The sequence below is a fragment of the Sceloporus occidentalis genome, unplaced genomic scaffold (assembly GCF_023333645.1).
Source record: "Sceloporus occidentalis isolate IW3139 unplaced genomic scaffold, rSceOcc1.0.p SCAF_1, whole genome shotgun sequence".
Lineage (NCBI taxonomy): Eukaryota > Metazoa > Chordata > Lepidosauria > Squamata > Phrynosomatidae > Sceloporus > Sceloporus occidentalis.
Genome location: NW_028316981.1, coordinates 170184168 through 170208329, shown reverse-complemented (window position 1 = coordinate 170208329; position 24162 = coordinate 170184168). Strand labels below are relative to the sequence as shown.

Sequence of the window (24162 nt, the reverse complement as noted above, 5' to 3'; positions counted from 1 at the left end):
ACATTTGTCGCTGTCACCAGTCGTTCTGAGGCCACATGGTTGTTGCTGGGTGCTTCATTCTGACCACAGAAGCGAGTGACACACACTGGCAGTGGCACACTGGGAGGATCAGTGAGATGACCATGCAGACAGCCGCTCTGATACAGAAATAGAAAGGCGGGTAACGAGGGGAAGTCGGAGTGGCTCTGGAGCCAGGATACTCAAGGATGCCCCTGCAGTATTCTGTCCAGTGCAGACAAGGCCTAAGAAATCTATTTAAACAGCACTTCTTGTTACAGCTACCTGCCTTGGAGTACCCTGCAGAGAGAGGGGCAAATAAAGTTTCCTGTTATGTGTTGTTTTGTTTTGACTGGATTTGTTCTGGCTAGGAAAAATGTATTGGCTTTTGAATGGCATTTGCCACATGGACCTGACCAAGAGCTTTCTTCCTGGCATTGCTTTGAAGGTGCTTTAAAAATAGATGAATTTGCTGTCTTAATTACCCTGGTCTTTTAGCCCCTTTGCAAGCAAAGAGGAGGTGGGGGGGATAGGCTTTTTCCTTCCTCCAACCCCACTGGAAGTATTTTTGCCACAGTCTTCCTTGAATAATTCCAGGGTAGTCATGCTAGCTGTGATGGGGGCATCTATCCCCATGTTATACTAGAGATAAACTTTACTTACTGCTTGCATCTAAGCCCAACCCTAAGCAAATTGATCTTCAACTTCTGCTTTAAAGGGGGTTTTGCATTTAGTCAGAGGAAACTGAGGGAAACTCTGTGAAAGTGTAAAATTAATCTAAATCATTTTAAAGATTTTTCCACTTCCTCTTTTCCCATCACAGGCTTCTAAGCAACACAAATTGAAGCGTTACCACAGCCAGACCTATGTCAATGGATCCAAGTGTAACTTGAATGGAAAGCCCAGGGAAGCTGAAGTCAGGGTAAGGAAGGGGGGCTTTCCCCTTGAGAGCATTTCCTCTGTTTGCAGCTGAGAGGAAAAGAGAGCTTGTCTTTGTTCTGTAGAAATGTGAAACATCTCTCTTGAGCTTGTACTGGATCTCAACTTTTAACCAGTGAAAGTGTCCCCTTCACCTTGGCAAACTGAATGGGATGCCATGCATGGTCTTTTTGAAGAGAGCCTCTTCCCACTCGCCCCCAACTCATAAACAACTATCTGAGGGCTTTCAGCAAATTTCACAGTTATTACTGTTAGTTACCAACACTACCATTGCAGTGGTGATAGAAGGAATGGTATAAATATAATAAGAATTTCTCCACATCCCCATTCCAGTTTCTGTGTGAGGAAGGTTCAGGTGACTACATTGCCCGTGTGGATGAGCCCCAGTCCTGCTCCTACGTGCTGACTGTCCACACCACCCGCATCTGCCATCACCCATTCCTGCGGCCTCCATCCACTGCCACCCCTCAGACCATCCGCTGTCATCCGGCCCTGAGCCCTGCTGAATATGTGGAATATGTCAAGGCCCAAGTGTGTGAGTACCTCAGTGGCTTCTTGTCTTAGGGTTACAGCTCTGGACCATGGTGTTTCTCCCTGAAATTGTCCTAGATTGACCTATGCTCAAAGGCATAAAAAGCAAGGCATCTGACCTCAAAGCTAAACAAAATAGTGATATGGTAGAGATTGCAAACGCTGGTAGGCCCAGGGCAGTTCACCCACTGCCCGGGATCCACATTGCATCCTTCTCATGAAACTGTCATTTTATGCCCACTCTGGTTTCAAAAAACAGTTGTTGGTGGTTTTTTAAAATTAAAATGTATGCACAGAATGTAGGCCATGTTTCGAAGGTGAAGCACACTTTCTGGGTGCTTCAAAGAGTCTAAATCTCCTTGTTCTAAGGCAGTGGTTCCCAACCTTGGGTCCTCCATTTGTTTTGGACCTCAGTCCTGGAAGCCCCAGCCAACTTGGCTAATAGTCAGGAAACATGGGAGTTGAATCCCAAAACATCTGGAGGACCAAAGGTTAGGAACTGCTGTTCTAAGGAAAGGAGGAAATTTAGTTTCGGAAGGGCCCACCAGGTAAAAACACATGAGAGTTGTATGGTGCACACCTCTGTTTTAAGGGGTACCACTCATACTTTCTGTTCTCTGTGGTGGGAGTGCAGCCGTGAGCAATTGAAGAATATGTTAGACTGGGATTCATCCTTCTATGGTGTACTGTGTGTGTGTGTGTGAGACATTTGTGGGTGAACAAAGTTCACAGGATTGCTATAATCATGTGGGACCTTAGCAAAGAGGGTTGTTTTTATCTGTGCTGGTTCAGTCAATGAAAGGGCCACACTATATAAAAGGAGCAGACAGTCTACAAGTTTAAGAGCCATATGTACAAGCAAAGCAAAACCATAGCGTTCCTATGAATGGATCCTTTTTGATACTGTAGTTAGGTAACTCATCAAAAAGCTTATCTGTCTTGGGCTTCTCTTATGATGGTTGATGGAATGACCACTGCTGGGGTCTCTTCTCAGAGGCAGGAGTGTTTAGAAATCTAAAAAGATATTAGTAAAGGCCAAGGGAATGTTACTTGTGGTCCATAGACTCCTACAGGTACATGGAAGGATCTCAGAGGCCTGTGAACTAGATGGAAAAAAGACTTTCATTTTTTTCTTATTATTTTAAGAATTAAACACAATTTTCATGTGGGGTGGTGGTTAGGGACTCCATAGCTTTCATCAGATTTTTGAAGGGATCCAAGACCCATAAGAGATGTGAAGATAGATTGCCATGATTGTCGTGCTTCTGTGGACAATTTTTATTTCTGATCTCTGTTTTGCTCTCTCTGTGTAGTAAAAGCCAAGCAGCCCCAAGAGAACAAATTTGGTAGTTCTTGAACACTGACTCCCAAGGGATCTTGAAAGAATCCTGTATTATTGAACTCCTTACAGCTGTTCATTAGCCACAATGATCACCCGTGTGTGAGGCAGTGGTATATAACATGTATATCTTGTTTAAATTTCTGCAGCTGACACCAAGCGCAAAGTGGAGGAGATCTCTGAAGAGCTGAAAACGCTAGATTCACAGCTGTGGAATGAGAAAGACCCTAACTCTGTTACTCAGGATACAGATGGAAACAGTAAGGGACATTGCCCTTCCCTAATGTGCTTTCTGAACTAAATCTCCCATCAGCCTCAGCTACTTCAATGATCAGAGCTTGTGAGAGCTGTAGCCCAAACCATCCTGCTTGGAGAGGCTAAAACACGATCATAAATAGTGTAGCATAGGTGATTAAGGTGAAGTAATTGTCTGAAATTATAGGTGACGATATACATTTTTAAAAAGTCAACAAGCATGGTCTTCCTTGCGGTTCTGTATATTATGTTGACATGTTTTATGTGTTAAGGTACAATTGTTTATGAGATTTGTTCAGTTAGGTTAGAATTTCCTGGACTGTGAGCCCCTTTTGCGGAAAAGACAAGAGATCATAAAGATTCATAAACTACATAGGTTGTGCAGAGAAATATGTTGAAGCTCTAGTACAAAACTTAGTTTTTTGGAAGACAAAGGCAAGCAAGCAGTTATATACTTGAAAAATTTACTTGGTGCTTTTAAACATATATTCCAATTGCCTGTAAACATACATACTAAATGTTACCTGGCTTCTAGCTAAAAGCTGATTTCATACAGAGAGGCTCCATGTAGTTGTGATTCCCCCCCATCTTGGCCAGAAGAAGAAGAAAGAGGGGAAGGAGTAAATGAGAATGAGGAGTCTTTATGTGATCACAGACTCCTAGGAATTCCTGAGGTCAGAGGGACCAGCTGCCTAGTTGCATCCCTCATAAATATCAATGTTTTACCTTCCACAGCAGAGCAAACGAAAAGCTTATTAGATGGTATTAAGCTTGGTGAGGGTCATGGAGGAAGCCTGATAGTGTGTGAGCATTCCCATTGCTTGTAATTGCTACAAGGAGGAAGGGGCATAAAGGGAATGCTGGATTGAAGCAATGATTCTGATAGTTCCCTCTCATTTTCTTCTCCTGCTATGTCCCACAATGTAGGGTGGTAATCTGCTTCCTACAGAAGAGAGATTGCCCTTTGTATCAGTGGCAGGGAGGGAGTAAACAGTCACCCAAATTACATACAATCAAGTTATTAGGGCCTAAATACTATAACGGCTCCAGACCCTGTCTGATCTTGGAAGCTAAGCAGGATCATGCCTGGTCGGTACTTGGATAGGAAATTATTAATGAATACCAAGTACTGTAGGCAACACTTTCAGAGGAAGGAAGTGGCAAAACCACATCTGAGTATCCCTTGCCTTAAAAAACTTTGTGAAATTCATGGGGTTGCCATAAGTCCAACAGTGGACTTGAAAGCGTGAGTCAAATTGGTTTTAGCATATGGTGACTCGGTGAATGAGAGACATCCAACAAACCTTATTTTTGATCACCTTCTTTAGTTCTTGCAGACTTAGAGCTGTAGCTTTGTTGACTGACTTTATCCACCTGTAATGTGGTATTATCAGAGATGTGTTGGCTCAGCAGTTAAAATGCTGACTCTGACATCTGCAAGACCACCAGGTTGGCAATTCAAGACCCAAGCACCATATGACGGAGTGATCTTGCGTCACTAGTCCCAGCTTCTGTCAACCTAGGAGTTTGAAAACATGTAAAAATGCAAGTAGATAAATAGGAACCACTTCAGTGGGAAGGTAACAGCATTCCATGCAGTCATGCTGGCCACTTGATCACAGAGTTGTCTTTGACAATGCTGGCTCTTCGGCTTAGTAATGGAGATGACCACTGCCCCCTACAGTCAAACACAACATGACAATCAGAAGGGAAACCTTTACTTTTACCTTTTTAATCTGCTATTCCTCTTTTCCTACTGCCTTCCACTTTGCCTATCTGGTGGAATTTATTTATTTTCTTTCTTTCTTTCTTTCTTTCTTTTATTTCTACTCTTCCTTTCTCCCAGTAAGGGACTCAAAGTGGGTTACAATTCCCAAAGAAGTTACATCTTTCATGACCCCAAGGTTTTGTGATGTGTGAGATAGGATATAAGATCAACTTGGCTACCATCTTTATCTTATAGCAGAGACCAAAAACCACACATGGAACAATATGAGGAGGGTTCTCTAGGTTTGGATTGTGGGGTCATAGTATGGGGGGAAAGGAGGTTGTAACTCAAATAATAAAATGAAAATACTGAAATGCAACATCATTGTAATCAGTTCTTAGACTCATGCAGCCCCAGGATCCTTTCTCTTTTTTGGATCCGTCTGGGGGTTGCAGAAATTGCTGGGGGGGAAATGCAATCCTGCATTTTGAATGGTGCTCAGAAACAGACCAGTAATCACATTTGTTTTTTTAAAGAGAGACATGATGTGAATGAGCCATTCAAACCAGTTTATCTTCACCTTGGTGTTATTAGTGGCCTTGGGCATGTGCGTTTGTGAAATAATTTAAGGGGCAACATTTTTCTGTATAACCAGCTTCCAATGCTTATTGCTCACAGTCTCCATTAAGGACAATCTGTTATCATTCCAGGCTAAAGTTTCATCTAAAACATGCAGAATGGATGGTAAATTGACTGACTAAAAGATATGTACACAACACAGAACCATAATATGTTTGGGAAACCATGGGCCGAAACAGACTGGTGTGACATTGCTCCTTGGAGTGCCAGATCGGGGCCATGGCAACCAAATGCCACAGCCCTGATCCAGCCTTTTTCCGGTGCAAAAAGAAGCGGCAAAATGCTGTTTCTTTTTGCACTGGAAACAGGGTGTCCTTTCTGGTGCCACTGCAGCTTTTCAGTGCTCCTGTGGCATCTAAATGCCATGCCGCTGTGTAAATGGCTGGGCGGCTTCCTTCCAGCTTGGGGCCGTGTATCATGCATACGCTATGGCCCCAAGCTGCCGGGAAGCCAGCATATTTTGCTAGTCTGTTCCATCAGTATGGCCTGGTGTGGCAAACATAAATGTATTCCCGCCACTAAAAAAATATAAAATCCATGAACAGCTGTCATATAACTCACTGGTGAAACAGCCTCCTAATCCATGGTGGCTGGTGGCCCCTTTATCAGCAATGTGGTGGATCTGCTCAGGGTTTTAGTTCAAATCTGACTTGAGTTCTTCTCAAGCCACTGAACCTATTTTGACAAGACAGTTAAGGGCTGCAGATAGCTTCTTCAAACTAGAATGTGGAGCAGAATCATTTCCCTACTGATGTCAACAGCTTCCAGTGCACCTAATTATTCTTAGTGGCTAGATCCATGCTGAAACAAAAGTGTGCCTTAATTGTAGATAGTATTTGCTGGCAGAGGGTTGAGACACGTCTCATCACTGGGGTGTCCTACTCAGCTAAAGTCAGTTGACTTTGAGATAGGTAAGTAGTACCTTTGTTCACAGGCCTTGGGGCTAAACACTTGCAAATTGGAGCTGAGATTCTCAGTGCTAAATTTTGTGACTTCTGCACTTGTATGGTTCAAAATGCCATTCGTCTCAGCTGTACTGCAGAGACACTGTTGAAATGTCCCATTCCTTCTCTCCTGCTCACACCCTTTGTGTTACGTTCGTTCAGTGATTCCAGCTCCTTCTCCTTCTCCTCCTGAGACTGAGCAAGACGATGACTCTGATTTCTGGGAGAGAGTGATGCGTGGAGATGGGAAAGCAACCCAGATGCCAGAACAAACAAAGGTAATACTTAATCTTATCTGTTACTTGTGATCTTTCTCATTATAGAAAGATGTATACTTACCCTGAGAGTAGGTAACTTTTCCTTTTCATTAATATTTAGTTACTTGTTTGTTCCTTTTTGGGGCAGCAGGGGGTAACAGTTGAAGCAGAAGGGTGACTTCACTGTTTATATCCTATGGTACCTGATTTGGATTTTGGTCAGTGAATATTTTATTTTATTATTCTACAGGCTTACCGTATATACTTGACTGTAAGTTGATCTCATATACAAGTTGAGGGCATATTTAGGGACCAAAATTTTGGATTTTGATGTGACCTGTGGATAAGTCAAGGGTAAAACTTAAGGGCATATAACAAAGGATGTAAAGGATGAAGCAAAGGAAAATAATGCCAAAGGACTTATAAGATTCTGGCAGGCATGACTGCTTGAGCTCATCCTAAAGGTTGGATGGATGAGAAGGAAACTATGGTAAATAGTGGCTGTGTGATGTGTGGAGGAGATAACCAAGTGCAGATGGGGCTAAGAAAACGCATACATGTTAAAAAAAGATGAAAAGGCAAAGCAGAAAAATGTCGACTATGTTGGCAGTAATTATAGCCTAACTTCAGTTATTATTATTCTGTCATTATCCTAACTTTGCCTGATGTTAACCCAGAAAAGCAGACAAACATATACAATGTCTTATACAAATCTTGCAAAGCCCTGTTCCTCTTAGCACTCCTTTGAGGGGAAGCATGAAAGAGCTGCCGCCACCATTTTCCAACCCAGGCATTGAAAAAGGCCAGATATAGATTGCAGCAGAGAGTGTAGAGGGTGTCGGTGCTTCTTTTAGGTGCCCTGAGATGGGACAGGTTAGATAAGAACTTCGTTCAGTCAGACGGATATTACTGGCTGCTACTGGGTTTAACACCAGCTCCAGAACAGAAGCCACAACATACAGTTCCTAAATGCCAAAAAATAGGTATATTTGTTGGGTATGAATGAATGCTTTGTATGCACATCCATCCTATGTATAGCATGCACACCACCAGAGAAAACATGGGAAGTGAATCCCTCTGGCCAAAGGAGTTGCAGAGCCCAAGGGCTTGTACAGTGCAGAGAGGCTTCACCACTTAACCCAAATATAGTGGCTCCTGTGGGTACGCTCACACCATTCCTCTTACATCCTCTTCTGCAGGAAGAAGAACCAATCCTGAAAACAGCAGATAGTCACTTGGCAGGTAAGATACGATGGCTTAAAGGTATGTTGGATCTAAAGAGGTAGAAGGATGCTATGGGGAAAGTTACATGAGCCCAAAAGGAATTCAGGAGTCTCTCATGCTCTCTTCCCCTTTCTTCCCAAAAGGTGTTGCTTCACAACTGAATAGCTGAAAGTGTCTCTAGTTAGCTAGATCCCATCTCTGAGTGCCTCTCCTAAAATAAAGTTCACAATTTGAGCTTCACTTCTTCTAATATAAGTTGAATCAATAGACCAGAATACTGCATCTAAGACAGCATATGCACTGCGGAATTAATACAGTTTCGCACTGCTTTAACTGCTATAGTGCCATGCTATGGAATTCTGGGATTTGTAGTTTTGTGAGATATTTAGTCTTCTCTGTGAGCCACAAGAGACGATAAATCCCAGGATTCCATAGGATGGAACCATGACAGTTAAAGTAGTATCAAACTGCATTAATCCTGCAGTGTGTCAGCAGCCTAAGTCCTGAGCTGGTCTTTATAAGAGCAACATTTTACTTTGTAAAATTATTGCCTGGGTTTATATTTTCTCTGTTTGCTTTCCTTCCCCTTTCTCTTTTGTGTTTTATCATTCTAAATATAAGCCTGTGGTCAGTGAGTGCTTTATTTTATTTTATTTTTTGTTGTACATATTCTTATTTGAAAGCCTTTTCATCTGCAAAGTGGGATAAAAACAATTTAAATATAGGTTGGCCTCAGCTAATGATGTCGATGTATTCCTGGGCATTACTTCTTTAACAGAAAATTTGATGCCAGAGGCAGAAGCAACATGAAAACAATGGGGAATGGTTCCTATCCCACACACACACACACACACACACACACACACACACACACACAAGAATAAAAGAACAGCAATTCAACATGTTGGAACTAACTACATGTCCTTGTGAAATGAAACAAACCAAGCCAGCTAAGCCTTACAAAAGTAACAAAAACATGTTGAAGCTTTTAGAATGCACTTGAAGGATTTTTCCAGTATGAATCCTGTTTTTAACATGCTGTGTGGGGTAGCTGGTCAGGTAGTAAAAACTTCCAGCTAGCCAGAGGACTAGGAGGAAATGGGGCACAGGGTGGGCATAAAAAGACTATTGTAAAGAGAAGCTTCTTTGTCAGAGGCTTTGTTAACTGAGACATGCCTGTGCAGTACCTTACTCTGTGTCAGCTTGCAAACAAATGGAGATTGGAGATTTAAATAAGAACTTCCCAAATCCAAACCTAATATTTGATATGCTCTAGCTTCATTGAGTTATATTCCACAAGAGCAAAATGAAGGGTTTTATATAAAAAACTATGGTCCAAAGCAGGGGTAGGCAACCTTTTTGAGCCGGGGGCCGGGTTGCTGTCCCTCAGACAACTGGGGGGCCGAAGCCAAAAGATAAATAATTAAATAATTTTTTTTTTTTTTAAATTAAATAAATAAATAAACTGGGACAGATGTAGGACAAAATTTTCAAATGGAGGACACATTTTTTTTTAATGGAGGACACACAAAAAATTGGCTGATTTTTTAAAAATGTTAATATAAATGCATGTTTCGGAGGCTTCTATAGACAATTGTCCCCCTTGCCTGCCGCTTGCCCCCCCTTGCTTGCCTCCTCCTGATAGGCCAAAGGCTCCGGCAGCAATCGGCGGCAGGACTGGGCTGGGGCCGGTCCCAAGGCCTTGCCGGGCCGCATCCAGCCCGCGGGCCGCAGGTTGCCTACCCCTGGTCCAAAGCATGGAAGGTGGCACAAAACTCAGCACATTGAGCAGCTCCACTTTCTACATGTATATTGTAATTTTAAAACATGTTTCTGGTTCTTAAGAAAATAACAGACATGTGAGAAATATGTGGGCAATGCTCATTGAAAGCTCAGAAGCTTAATGGAGGATCAAGCCCACGTTAATCAGCAGATGTTTAATATATTATGCAAAGCAAATCTGCATGGGACTTCTACCGGCTTAAAAATTCAGCCTTGTGTGTACCTGCTTGAATGCATTTTTGTGAATTCCTGCCAGCCATGGGTCTCCCAGGAAAATCTAATATATGGTGCCTGCATCTTTCTAGATTTCAAGAAAAAAATACACTTCAAAGTTATACGGAACCCTGGAGACCTGGTTCAATTCATTCATGACTTGAAGAAGAGTGCCAAGAAGGTAAGATTTTATGGCAAGACATTGTGGCTGATGATGGGCTGAAGCTCAGGATTTTAAATGGATGAATGTGGGACATATCTTCACAGCTTCTTATACCTGTCCTGATAAAGCAGTGATGGTGTGTGAAAATACATTTGCTGGGTTTGTTTTAATGCAAGTAATGAAACATGTTTTAATGCAAGTAATGAAACAAGTGTGAGTTTGAGTGATGTTGGCACAGCACCATTTTTTAAAGGTCAGAATACATCCCCTTCTGACCTCAGACAATGCCTGAGTGCTGAGCACCAGTTCTACCTTTTGACTTCATTACATCCTAGACAAAATGCAGCCTTCCAGATGTTATTGGATTGATCCTTCCTTGGTCCCTAGCCAAAATAGCTAATGCTGGGAGTTTCACTCCAGCAACGTCTGTGGGCACTATCCTTCCTGCACTAATTGATTCATGTAATGTAATGTGTGAGACATCTTATGTTTCTAATTGCACTCCTGGAACAGGCTGGGCCTTCAAAAATGTGTTGCTTGCTTTTGTCTTGCTTAAAAATCTCCTTCATTGGAAGCTTTTAAGTAGAGTTGGATAACCATCCCCCAAGGATGTTTTACCTGTGGATTCCTGTGGTTAAGCCAAATGGCCCTGGGGTGCTTTGCAACTCCATATAGGTTGGGTTTCCTGCTTCCGAAGTGTTTGGGACCAGCAGTGTTTTAGATTTCACAGTTTTTTTAGATTTTGGAATATTTGTATATACATAATGAGATATCTTGGAGATGAGACCCAGGTCTAAACATGAAATTTATTTGTGTTTCATGTATACCTTATATACATAGCTTGAAGGGAATTTTACACCCAATATTTTTAATAATTTTGAGCATGAGTCAAAATGTATAGTGAACTATCAGAAAGCAAAAATGTCTCTACGGGGCTGTACAGACTGGCTTGAAGTGCTGGCATGGGGGCGGTGTGGGGGTGTGGCATTTGGACAATGCACACCCTCATGCCGGCTTCACAACAACTACACAGTGGATGGTATCACAGTGCTCCTTTGGCACATGGAAAGAAGCTCCAAAAAGTGCTGCGGCGGAGCGGCAAGGGCAACTTTTTGCAGGCTCTAAAAGGAGCTTCATTTTGCCATTTCTTTTAGAGCTGGCAAAGCGACAGATTGGGGCCACGTGAAGGGGGCAGTGTGGAGCCACTCCTTTGGGGCGGTCTGCTTTGCCCCATCTCAGCCACCCATGTGAACAATTTTGTATTTTGGAATATTTCAGATTTAAGAATTCCAGATAAGGGAGATCAATCTGTATTGACTTCATGGAAGTCATGGGGTGCAGGGGAAATGTTCTGTGACACATACATAAAGCTACAATTTGTCATGGATTTTTTTCCCCCTCGGCTACCTTTCAAGTGTAAGGATATTCCCTGGATATTCATTCCCGATACAACATTCCGCCAGATTTTATCTTTTATTTATTCAGTTTATTCCTTGTCTTACTCCCATTAAGGGATGAAATAGATGAAAATGTATACCATGTCTTTTGAATGATAATATGTGGGGTGGCTTAGTTGGATCAGCCAGACTCGACCTTCCTTTGCAATGTCTGAGTTGCCCTTTTCTTCCTCCAGGGTAAGGAGAAGGCTAGTGAATCAGAAGAAGAGTCACAAGATGTCTCACCCAAAAATGAGCCAGAATTAGAGTCAGAGAAAGCTGGAGAAGAAGTCCAGGAAGATGAGGATGAGGAAGAATTGCTGGGGAAGTTTGAGAAGGAGCTGGAAGACATCCTGCTGCCAAAGTCTGAAATGGCCAAGCTGAAGGAAGAGGTGAAATCAGAGATGGAGAAGGAGTTAGATCACATCATTGATGAGGTCAGGATCTGTGAGGACAGAGGTTGCAGAAGTTTTTTTTTTCTTAACCCACACTGTCCAAAATCCCCCTAACAACCATGCTAGCTGAGGGATTCTGGGAGTACAATCCAAAAATACCTTTCTAGTTCTGTGTGAGGCTCCTTCTGTTTCCTTCTGTACTGCACTTTTGAAAAGAACAAAGTATAGGTGGAGCCAATATTTGATAGCACTTGTACCTAGCTGTTGTTTGCCCACCCACTGACTTACATGAGAAAAGAAGCCAAAGCATTTCAGGCTTCATTTGATTAAGGAAAAAAGATGAGAGAGAGAGAGAGAGACAAAACAGGTCTACAGAAAGAGGAAGAGAAGGAAATGTCCTCATTCTTTTCCTGGTTAGGATTAAAATTTGAGTTCATTCTGTGAAATTGATAATAATTAGTTCAGAACTGAGAACAGGGAGTACTACTTTATATAGTGCATAATTGGGTTATGTGAAGGAATGCCTTCAACCATATACCAACCTGTAAACTGAGATCTGTGTCATAGATCTGTCTTGTGTGCCTACCATTAATCTGTTTTGTTGGCGTAGAAAGGAGGTAGTCGTCTTGGTGGTGGCCTCAACCCTGATACTTTCTTCCTATAAATGTGCCCTTTCTGTGCAGTTGTTTAGGCAAGCAGTAAAGGCTTTTGTGTTATAAAACTACCTTCATTTGAATTTGTCATTAGCTCATATTTGCCACTGTGGCAGGAAATGAGGCAGTCTCAACTTCAGACTCTCCAAAAATCTTAGTCTGTACTTTTTTCTCTAACTGCTAACTTGACAGGTGGAGGATGAACTGGAAACAGAAGGCCTGAAAGGGGAGTTTGATCGCAAGCAAGCCTCCAAGTCTTTGGCTTCAACCCTCAACAAGCTTATTGACAAACTGGATTCAGGCAAAGTCCCAAATAAAGGGGATAAAGAGCAAGAGCAGAAACTAGAGAAAGAAGAGGAGGCACCACTGGATGGAGGAGACGGTGCTAAAGAAAATGCAGCCAACACAGCCAGTGGTATGCTTTCATATACACAGTGTGAATTTCATTATTTTGAGTATTAGTGAGTTTGAGGAAAGTAGGGTTGAGGTTTTAGTGACAAACTAGACCCTGGGAGATGAGGGTTTAAACCCCTACTTCGCCACAGAAACCCATTGGGTGACCTTGGGGAAGCTGTGCTCGCTTGGCCTCAGAGGAAGGCAATGGCAAATCTCCCCTGAATAAATCTTGCCAAGAAAGCCCAGTGATAGGGTCACCATAACCTGAAAATGACTTGACAGCACATAATGAATTTGAAGATATTTCTGTAACAACCAGCAGGGGGCATTAGTTTGCGATTTTAGGGATTCACTTGCTAACTTGAATCATCAAGGTAAGATGGGCAGGACTAGCAAGTGGTGAAGTAACTCTAGAGGAAATCTGTAGGAACAGTTAGCGATAGAGAAATATGCTTCTGAACTTACCTGGAGTTAACTCTTAGGGAGCCACATTTTCATAATCCCCCCTCTACCCATGTTCCTGCCAACCTAGCAGTTCAAAAGCAAGTAAAAGTGCAAGTAGAAAAATAGGTACCACTTTGGTGGGAAGGTACCAGTGTTCTATGTAGTCATGCTGGCCACATAACTACAGTAACAACAGTGGCTCTTTGGCTTAGTGACAGAGATGAGCACCACCCTTACAGTCAGACACAACTTGACAACCTTGTCAAAGGGGAAACCTTTACCTTAACCTTTTCCTCATGCTCCTAATGTTCTTGCAGGGAAATGGGACTGGGAGGAAGTTGAAGATACTTAGAGATGTAACCAGCAAACCCTGCCAGTCAGGCCTACCAAATGTGTCTTGAGGGTGGGTTAGGGATTCTCCAGGGATGATTTACAGTTTACCTAATTTTTTGCAAGTTTTAGCTGTGTTGTTCTTCCTTTTTGTTACTCTTGGTCAAGATAGAATACAACTGGGGGGAATATTGTAAGCCAGAAGGAGCCTCTTCCTAGTGATATTTGTCAACTTCCTGGGGTTTAAAAAGTCATTACCAAGCATTGTCCTGAAGTTTGCTGCTGCTGTTGCTGCTATTGCTACTTGGTCATTTTGTCACTGCCAGCTATTTAAAACCATTTGGGCCTCATACACAAAGCTCTCAGCACTTGCCTTTCTGTGTTTTGAAATCTTTATTCATGCATTCATTTATTCATTCATCCCCTATTTATATTTTTATTAATAATTATTATTTATTCTAGCTAGTTTGTATGTATCTCAAATGGAGAAATGATACTGCCCTTCCTTATCTTTCACACCACTTCCTGTTAGTTGTAGGGAAAACTGTGCATTGAAGTTTTACATCCTTGCTCAGTTTTCCCTTCTTTCTTTCTAAAATTCCATCCAGTATTTACCCAGACATTTTCAAGCCTAAAGGCCTAGAAACTTTTTCTTGAGTTTTTAAGCTTGAGTGTTCTGGATCTAGCTTTCTGAGCCCAATATATAATTATGTAATACCCATTTCCCACTGCTGAAGGCAGCTAGTTATTTCTTACACAACCTCCCTCTACAACTGAATGTAGACCACCAGCACTATATCCTATAAGGTGCTGGGCGGTCCCAGACTGGGGGCAAAGCCAAGTGTATAGTGAGCTGCTGGCAGGTGGCAGCACAAAGCTTGTGGCCTGTATTCAGTTTGGGTGGATCAGAAGTGCTGCCTGTATAGCTTACTGGCTGATCACATCTTTCTGGGACTTCTTGCCTTCCTTTTCCTCTGCTGTCCAGGGCTCTTCTGCTTTTGCAAGGATGCTTTGAAGGCCTTGTTATTATGCTCATAATGCATTGCTGCAAATATTGCTATTCTAAAACTCATTGGCAGAAAAGAGGCTCTTGTTTCACAGGTAGCCTTGCGAGCAGATCCAAACAGCTTGCGCTCCGACTTTCCTCCCATGGATGCCAATTCACTGATGGGCCTCTGTCCCTTTTCTGTCTCAGATGACAACCCAGACGGGCGTTTGAAAGTCAGGGTCACTAAAGTAAAACCAGGTAGCACTCGGCAGAAGGAGCTGCGAGTCCAAGAGATGAGCAGGGACAACCCGCAGCTGCGCCACATAGAGAGTGTGGTTAAGGACCTCTTGGAGAAGGAAGGCCTGAAGGCAGAAGGTAATGCAGCCATGCCACCTGGGCAGCAGGTGATAGGCATCACTTGGAGCCTTTTCTGGGCTAGGTGTAGTAGGGAGAGAGCAGGCAGGGACGCAAGGTTGCCAGAGGACTCCCATTGTAAACTTGCAGGGAGTCATGGGCTACCCTGATCCTGATCTGATAATCTCAAGACATTATCTGATTAATCATCTTCCTGAGAAGGTTTCTGAGGCCAGGGTTGCCAGCATTTCCGTATCTAAGGAAGTGGCTGGAGTTAAAGGCCATAGCTGACTAGAGAGATCACTTGTGTTTTTGCACACACACACACATTTACTTTCTTTTTCCATCTGTGAAGCTCAAGCTAAATATGATCTTGGGAAGCAGGACTGGAAAATAACTTTGTCTGGAGATTGTGGAGGAATTATCCAGTTAACCAGTGAGCTGACTTAGTGGAAGGAGGTGTCACACATTCAATGCTAGGGTCTCCTCTCACTGCATAAAATTCATAATCCCCTCATTTCTTATTTAGAGAATTACAGAATGGGCCAAATAGTGCCTTTTAAAGGATAATCAGAGTGACCACTGCTGGCAGCTATCCTGACATACCTCTTAATCTTGAATCACTCTTTAAAATAAAATAAACTTACCCAAAGTGTGTTGAGTCATGCTATTCTTTGAGGGACCAATACTGAAAACAGGAGATTAAGACATGAACCTTTAAAACATGATGCTTAAAATGAATTTTAAAAAGAATCTGCAGTGTTCAGAGGCAGGGAGGAAATACAGGAAACAATATATATTTTTCAAAAGAAATAATAATGATAATGACAAAATTATCATTAAGCATTAAAGTAGGGCTGAAGAGCTGATTTTCAAGAGAAACTGATGTTGGAGAATATCCACTTGCTGTTAGTTTTTTTTAAAAAAATAACATATGCAGTTGATTCACTTATATTTATCAAAACATGAACATCAAAGAAGTACACTTGGAGAAATCTCTAGATACTTGGAGGCCTAGACTATATTGAATAAACTGTTCTCCCCTTCCTCCCCTGCATTTAAATGATATATATGTTGGGCATGGGCTGAATTCCCATTAGACTGTATCCAGAGTGAATATCAGAGCCATGCAGAGTCTCAGAATGCTTGACTACATGTAGTTTGCTCCTCTGCAGAAGGATGGGCAGTCCACCACAGAGCTCTGTGGGTATAGGACTGCCACGGATAAGGTATTTTGTTGCAGGGGTCTACTGATCCAAAACATCTTTTGACCCCAGTAGGTCTGAGGATGATCAGGCCCTTCAACTTCATCAAACAAACAAATACCAGAAAAATGGCCAGATCCTACCCTAGCTAATGTGAATGACCAGCACTGACACCATCCATTATTTTACTCCCACCCAACCCTTTGAATTGTTCTTTTAGGGCTGCAACCTTCGTTTTCCATCTCTCTTAATGATGCCCATAGTGCATGTGACATGACCTTGCCATGGTTAGTAGTTTACCACCACCCCAGCATGTCTTAATTGAAAATTGACTTGTAAAATGCAGGGAAACACTGAGCTCGGCAGTAACATATTCCGTTTCCAATAGAACTGACCATTTTTGAGAGATGAAAGGAGAAAATATACAGATCACATGTATAAAGTACAGCTTGAGAAAAATGACTTTTGGACTACATTTCTCAGAATCCCCTTATTGGCTGGGAGATTCTGAAGATCATAGTTCAAACCTCTCCTTTTCAAGCTCAGATGTGAGATGAGGTTTAGATTGAGCCTGCATGAATTGTCTCTGCAAGGCTCTGAATATATCTTGGCTGCAGTGTGGGGCCAGAGTCAATCTTACATGGCTCCCTCTCTAGCCATTGCTTCGCCCATTAAGGAAGAAGCACATTTATTCTTGCCTTCAAGTCAGCAAAAGGTCCCCCACTACGCTTATATTCCATCATGTGCCATTTTCCTAAATAGGACTCTTTAAGGTAAGACTTCCTCAGTTTGGTGTCTTTTAGGTGTTTTGAACTTCCGCTCCCATCACCTTCAGTTAGTGTAACCAGGAATGCTTGGAACTGTAGTTGAGGAACACTGTGAGGGCACCCAGTTGGAGAGGCTACTCAGATGCTTGTGGAGGGATTTCTAATGATTGGCTCACTCTGTAACTGGCAGGTAAAATTGAAATCAAGATAGTGACAACAGGTGGCCTGGGGGACGATGACGATACACACTGGCTGTCAGAAGAGGACACCAAGAACCTCAAGGATATTTTCTTCAACATTTTGGTGAGGACCTAAAACACAGACATGGCTTGTCCTCTTACATTATGACCTGGGGCAACAGTGTTTACGTGGCAGTCTTTCTGCTCCCTATTTCTTGGCAGTGGTGGCTCTTTCATGAAGGAAAATGAGCAGACAGCTAAATTGATGGATTTTTGAGGGGGGCTTTGATGGTAGAGGGGAATGCAGAATTGATTCCCACAATCAGAGCAAAGGTGGGGATTATGTGACCCCACATCATATGGATGATAGCTATTTTACACAGCCCTGCCACTAATAGCTCTTTTATGCATAGCCCACTGGAAGGAGTGTCAACTATACAGCTCCCATTCCTTTCAGTAAGGCCCTGCACAGTAGCATTTTCCAGTGAAATGATGGCAGCAGCACTTCCCTGCCTTCCTGTGTTTTGGGTGGAGATCATGGAAAGTGTTGGAAACTTATTATTTTGCTTTTCCCCAAAATGTTTTGGGTTGGCAATGAATCCTAGAGTTTGTCATTCACTGGCTATATAGGTGGTAGTTGCGGATTTCTCATGGTCTTGTTCTTCCTCATTTAGATACAGGGCACAGAGGAAGCACACAAGGAGCAGCGGCGCCAACGCAGGCTGGAAGACAACTACCGTTTTGTGTGGGGGCGGAACCAGGAAGAGCTGCCAGCTGCTAGTAGCACAGATTCAGATGAATTGGATTTTTGAACCTCGCCGAGCATCCAAATGCTGCCAACCATGGCTGTTCCCCTGCAGGACCTGGCTGGCACCTTTCACTTGATGATCAGGATGATCGACGTCTTTCCACAGTGACCGGAATCCCACTCAAATGCTCATAAAGCCAGTGGCCAATGCAAAGGCCATCTCAGGCACAAATTGTCTTCTTTAGATCTACAGCTGCCATATCAAATTTTGCTAAGGCAGCTTCAGTCATCTTTCCTCACTGTGTCGTGAAGGTTTCTGTCAGCTGCCTCAGATAGTGCTGGTGGCCTTTCCTCAGGGCCTAAACTATGGTGCCCTCCAATGCCAAGCTGTTGGCTTCATCGTCAAGTCTCCAGCCAGCTGTTCTTGGCCAGAGGAAGAGAAATGTCAAGGTAGAGTTATAGCAGACCCAACTCTCCTGACCTTAAACTGTTAAACCAAAAGAAACCAAAAAAAGAAAGAAAAAAGTTCTTACTGCAAAACCCTTCAATTCAGTGAAAGGTGGAATCAGGGTAAAGAACTGATACCCCTTTATTTCCTAATGCCTTGTATATTTGGATGAAATCTCTTCTCCCCACCCAGCCCCCATTGTGTAGATGGCTGTGTCTCACCTGTGTGCCTTGAAATGTCAAACTGGAGGAAGAAGCCTCTTTTTATCTTGCTTGGGCCTCTTCCCAACACCCCCCCCCCTTTGTTTGTTTGTTTTTTTCCTTTTCTGTTCAAAAGTTTGTTAAGAGCACAGATTGGCTCCATGTTGTGCTGGCCACTCTTTGTGACCATCTTCTCAGATGCTGCATGTAGGCTTGCAGCTTTGAGCTCATGAACCCAGCAAAGAGACTGCAGAGCAATGTGAAAGAAGGGTATTGTACACTGCTCTTTCTTGCAGCATAGTTTCACCTCTACTAGGACCCTAGACATAGGAGTATGTGGACTGCATTTTTTTTTAAAAAGCAGCCTCTCAAGCGGAGTCCCATGGACATGGCTGGCTGTTCCTTCTGTGAAGTCTCAAGCCACAAGCTGGGCTGGAATCTCTTGCAGTGAGACAGTGAATTCAATCCAAAAGCAGAACAATCGGAGCTACTGAATGGGTGACTGGAGAGAACGAATTGCTGCCCCAGGAAAAGGGTGAGGCTGGAAGAATCCTGCCACCTCCTTTGGCACTTAAAGGACTATTTGCAATTCTTTTTTTCTATCAATAAATCCAGGTCATCCCAGCATTGATTTGGGTGTTTGCTTTCCTAGTTGTTTGAGGGAGGGGGCACTGTAGTAGCCATCTGAGCAGTAGAACTGGGTAGGTATTGCACATGTCCCTTGACTTTGTTGGACTTCATTTCCTAGCTGCCCTATGCAGCATGGCTGATGGTAAGGAATGCTAGGAGCAGCAGTTCAACAATATCTGAAGGACCATACAATTTCCACCCTTGTATGAAAAGGAAAACAGTAATAGTTTTTCTTCAGACATTATCTGCTCCTCACTGCACCTCTTGAAGCAAAATACAGTGTGCACGCTCCATATGCGCACACACCATACACAACTTCCTGTTTATGCAGAGGTTGCATCGCCATTAAATGAATGGTGTGTGAGCCTGGCGCATGTGCGCACCGCACCACCACAAGCACGAGCTCCATTATATTGAATGGGGCTCGAGCTTATGCGGGATTTATCTTACGCAGGGGGTTAGAAATGGATTCCCCACATAAGGAAAGGCTCCACTGGTATCCCCTGAAATAAAGTATCTTCAAATACTTTGAAGTTAAAAAAAATCCGCTGCCTCCTTGGTGGTGAAGGCCAGACTTGCACAGATGACCAGAGTGCCCTTGAGGATCTATAAATTAACATTCAGTAACTGTGTCTATCGATTCAATGTGGCTTGTGCACCAATGGTAAGGCTGGCATGTTATTTATTGCTAAATTAAATAGCTGTTGGCGGGGAGGGAGTGTCATTGTTCAAAGGTCAGCGTGAAACCCTATTCCGCAACTTTGAATATTTGCTATGCTTTGTTTGCACATAGAAGCAGATGTATTTTCTAGGTGCCCATACAGTGCATCGCTGTGCAAATAATGCATTGGGAAAGCACAATCATGGAAGCTCTCTCTACATGCCCCTTTCATTTCCATGCCGCCCTGTTGGACTGTCTGGTTTATGTATATTGTAATTACATCCTTTGGAGTTGTTGCACTTGCATTTTGCTTTGCCGCAGCCCATACTCATGTCAAGGTGTTTATATGCAGGGGCAAAGATGTGCATTTTCCACCTTGAGTTGGACTATCCCTGCGTCTGATTTGGTTTTTAGCCCCATAGCATGGCTTCGGTCTAGTTTCCAGCCGCTTCTGAGGTGTGTGTCATCTAAATGCCCTGCCTTCCAAGTGGCTTTAAATTGCTTTATTTTGCCCATCAGTTTCCCCCCATACAAAGCCAAAGGGGGTGAGAGGTTGGTGGAGAAATGATTATTTTCATGGTGGCAGAATTCAAAGACCTAGCCATGTTAATCTGGAAAATCAATATGCAAGGGGATCTTGTAGCACTTTTGAGACAAACTGGGGAAAAACAAAAAAAACATATATCAAATAAATAAAATAAAATATAAAAATAATGAAATAAAATATAAAATATTTTTAAATTATATAAAATTAAATAAAAATTGTAATTAACTTTAAATTGGTAGCAAAATATGTTAAAATTAAAAATAAAATTTGAAATATAAAAAAATAAACTAATAATCAAATAATTAAAAATAATAAAATATAAAATACAGTGCGCCTGTATCATACGTGGGCGCGCTATTTGCGGCTTCTAGCATACGCTGGGAGCAGCGCTGGAAAGGCTTCTCTCGTGCCCTGGAAGAAACAATGGGGTGCTTGACTTTACATGGTATTTACCTTATGCGGCTGGGTCCGGAACAGATCCCCCACAACTGTATTACCTTTAAAATAAAATCAAACTAATTTAAAATTAATAAAAAATATGAAATATAAAATATATAATAAAATAAAAAAACATAAAATAAAATAAAAACAAAAATATAATAAAAGGCATGAAAATAAAAGGAATATATAAAATATAAAAATGAAAATAAGAGAAATAAATAAAAAGATAAATAAATAATAAAATAAAAATACATAATCTGTGGAGGGGTGGAAAAGCTGCCTGTTTGCTGGCCCAAAAAGGAGCAGCTCTTCGCCGCTCCTTTTTCAGCCAGCAGAAAGGCTGATTGCGGTCATGAGGGCAGCCGGACGGCATGAAGCCAGCTTAGGGTGTTCATTGTGTGGAAGCTGGCTTTTCATGCAGGTCTATAAAATTTAAATAAATGAAATGACATAACAAATTGAAAAAAATATATTATAAATGATAATAAATAAAATATAAAGTGAAAGTTAATTAAAGCATAATAAAATTAAATTACATAAAAATTTAAACAAACTAAATATTAAAATATAAAATATAATAAATATAAAAAACATACATTTAGAATGAAAAATAAAATTGCATAAATAAAAATAAAATATAAAGAAATAAAATAATGAAATAAAATGGCCCATGCGGTCTCTTCCAATTCTATGATTCTATGATTCTATGAAAATTGAAATAAAATTAAAAAATAAAAAATAAATAAAAATAAAATCAGAAATATAAAGAGAAAATTAATTAAAATATAATAAAAATTAAGACTAATAGTATAATATCAAAAGATAAAATAATTTTCATAAACTATAATATCAAATAGATAAAAACTTTCTTCCTTATATCTTTCTTATTTCATGTTTTAATATATGTTATATTTTGTTATTTTATCATATTTTATTATTTATTGATTTATTTTTATTTTATTTCTATTTTTAATTTATTATTTACATTTTTATTTTTATTTTATTTTATGTACTTCTTAATATTTTATTTTAATCTATATGTTTTATATTTTATTTTTATTTTAGATTATTATTTTATTATATTATTTTCTTTTTTCTTTCTTTTCTATTTTAAATTTATTTTTTATATCATTTAGCTTTTAACTTTGATGCCTTTCCTATTCTGTATTTCAGGACAAGGCATACATCCTGTTCTGCATCATTCAAAGCTGATGAGTGGGGTGGAACAGATGGCTTACAACTTGTGAAGGCAGGGCATTTATATGATGCATGCATCCAAAGCAGGTGGATATCAAAATAAAGCCATGCTCCGGGGCTAAAAATCAGAGGAAAAAGATGCTTTGGTACTCTGACTTAACGTGGAAAATGTGCATTATCAAACTGGCGTATAAACAGGCTGGCGCAAGTACGGGAATATGGGAAAGTAAGGTAGCATAGGGAAGTGGTCTAGAGCATGTGCCCTGGAATCAGCCGATGTGTCTTTACACATATATATATTATCTTTAAGGAAGGGAAAGGTACTAGAGATCCTCTTTATTATCGACTGATATCATTACTAAATTTTGATTACAAAATATTCACAAATTTCCTGGCAGGAAAGCTGAAAAGAATTCTACAAAGAATAATCTATAAAGATCAGAATGGATTCCTACCATTCAACACAAAAACTGTTATTAATATAGTCATTCCTCTTAATTTGCTAACTTGGAATTCACAAATTTGGTTATTCGCAAGGGCTCTCCTGACTCCTCCCATGCCTGGAACAGTTGATCCAGGTATTGGAGGGGTCTGGCGAAAGCTCAAGTGGCTGTTTCAACCTCCCCTCCGATGCCCGGATCGGGTGATCCAGGCATGGCAGGAGTGGAGAAAGATCCCCGCGGCTCCCCTCCGGACCCCTGCCATGTTTGGATTGGGTGATAAAAGGAGATTCAGGGCTTTATAATCTTTAGTTATGTTACAATGCAAGTACTATGTGCTGGCACCATATGCGCACTATACGCAGCTTTCAGCTTACGCTGAAGCCGTGCAGCAAATAAGTGAATGGTGCACGCATTCTGCCGTGCTGCGATCACGAGCCCCATTATATTCAATTGGGCTCAAGTATAAGCGCTTTTTGCCGTAAAGTAAGGTAAGGGCTCATTGTACTTTCACTTGGAGTTCAGACTGGATTTCTAGACAATGAAAATGCTGCTAAAATTATAAGGACTTAACAACAGGTTGAGTTGGCATGCTTACTTATGGTATAGAAACCTGAAGGCAAATAGAGAATTCTAAGACAATGTAATTAGAAAAGCGCTTTTAAAAATATAAGAAGAAATTTTCTTTGGGCAATGGAAAGAAACCAGTAAAAAATGGATAAGGTATAAAGATCTCTTAAAAAGAGTTCCCCAATTGGAAAATAAAATCTAGAGGAGAATTGGAGAAGGAAAGAATTCAAGTTGTCTGTGAACAACAGAGATTCAACCCAGATTCATCCTGGATTATTTTCACTGTGTGAATAGCCCCCCAGGCCACTTCTGAAAGGTAGCTTATTGCCACCCTACCCTCACCCAGCTGCTCTTCTTTACTCTGCTCAGATCAGTTGTCTTCTACTTTCTTGAGCATTGCTGGGTCTCCCGAGCAGGGTGACCCAAAGTCCTAACTACAAGGGAGGACAAGACATTGCCAAATGTAGGACATTAAAGAAAAAATGTAGTACATGACCAAGCTAAAGACACTCATATAAATGTGAATGCATGCTTCTTAGTCAGGCTCAAAATGGAGGACATTTTGGACAGAAGATTGGACAGAAGGCTGAAATGTAGGACATTCCCTGGAAAACGAGGACACCTAGTCACCCTACTCCTGAGGGTCATTCACACTCCAGAATGATGGCACTATGATGCTACTTAAACGATCTTAGCTGCCTCCATGGAATCCTGACATTTGTAGTTTGGTCAGAAGCAAACAGAATGCTAATGCCCTCTGCCTCTAAACTGCCCATCCTAGGAGGCCTTAATATGTTGCTGTGGCAATGAAAGTGGCATCATAATGCTATAATTGTGTAGGGTGAAAGGATCCCTGTTATCCTTTGCCTGGCATAGACCATTTTCCTGTCTTTCCAGGTTTCCTTAGGTGTTCCTGCAAGGTCTAGCTTTAGGCCAGAGCAGATGGATAGGAAAAAGTGGCTCCATCCTGCTTTTTCTGGAAGTGGGTCAAAACCCTGCTGCCCACACAGCCCGCTCTCAAGGTGGACCAAACACCCATGGGCACACCGCATAACACAGTGTGAAGTAATTCTTTTTGTCACCTCCCTACCATGCATGTGCACCATCACACTAACACACTGTTCGCAACCTCCACTTACCCA

General features: G+C 41.5%; 1 protein-coding gene across 3 annotated transcripts in view; it reads left to right on the top strand.

Annotated features, from left to right (window-relative positions):
- Positions 1-19165, top strand: part of LOC149322718 (protein OS-9-like) — a 43968-nt gene extending 24803 nt beyond the window's left edge. Inside the window, exons 5-15 of one of the 3 annotated variants that reach the window (XM_089482000.1) lie at positions 821-919; positions 1270-1471; positions 2956-3066; positions 6515-6630; positions 7809-7851; positions 9921-10009; positions 11625-11819; positions 12668-12890; positions 14841-15008; positions 17150-17262; positions 17813-19165. In XM_089482000.1, the coding sequence (XP_089338126.1) occupies positions 821-919; positions 1270-1471; positions 2956-3066; positions 6515-6630; positions 7809-7851; positions 9921-10009; positions 11625-11819; positions 12668-12890; positions 14841-15008; positions 17150-17262; positions 17813-17950 (1497 nt within the window). In that variant the 3' untranslated portion in view covers positions 17951-19165. Of the gene's footprint in view, positions 1-820; positions 920-1269; positions 1472-2955; positions 3067-6514; positions 6631-7808; positions 7852-9920; positions 10010-11624; positions 11865-12667; positions 12891-14840; positions 15009-17149; positions 17263-17812 lie in introns of all 3 variants that reach the window. The other 2 variants (XM_089481994.1, XM_089482005.1) reach the window with 2 other exon arrangements.
- Positions 19166-24162: the final 4997 nt, after the last annotated feature.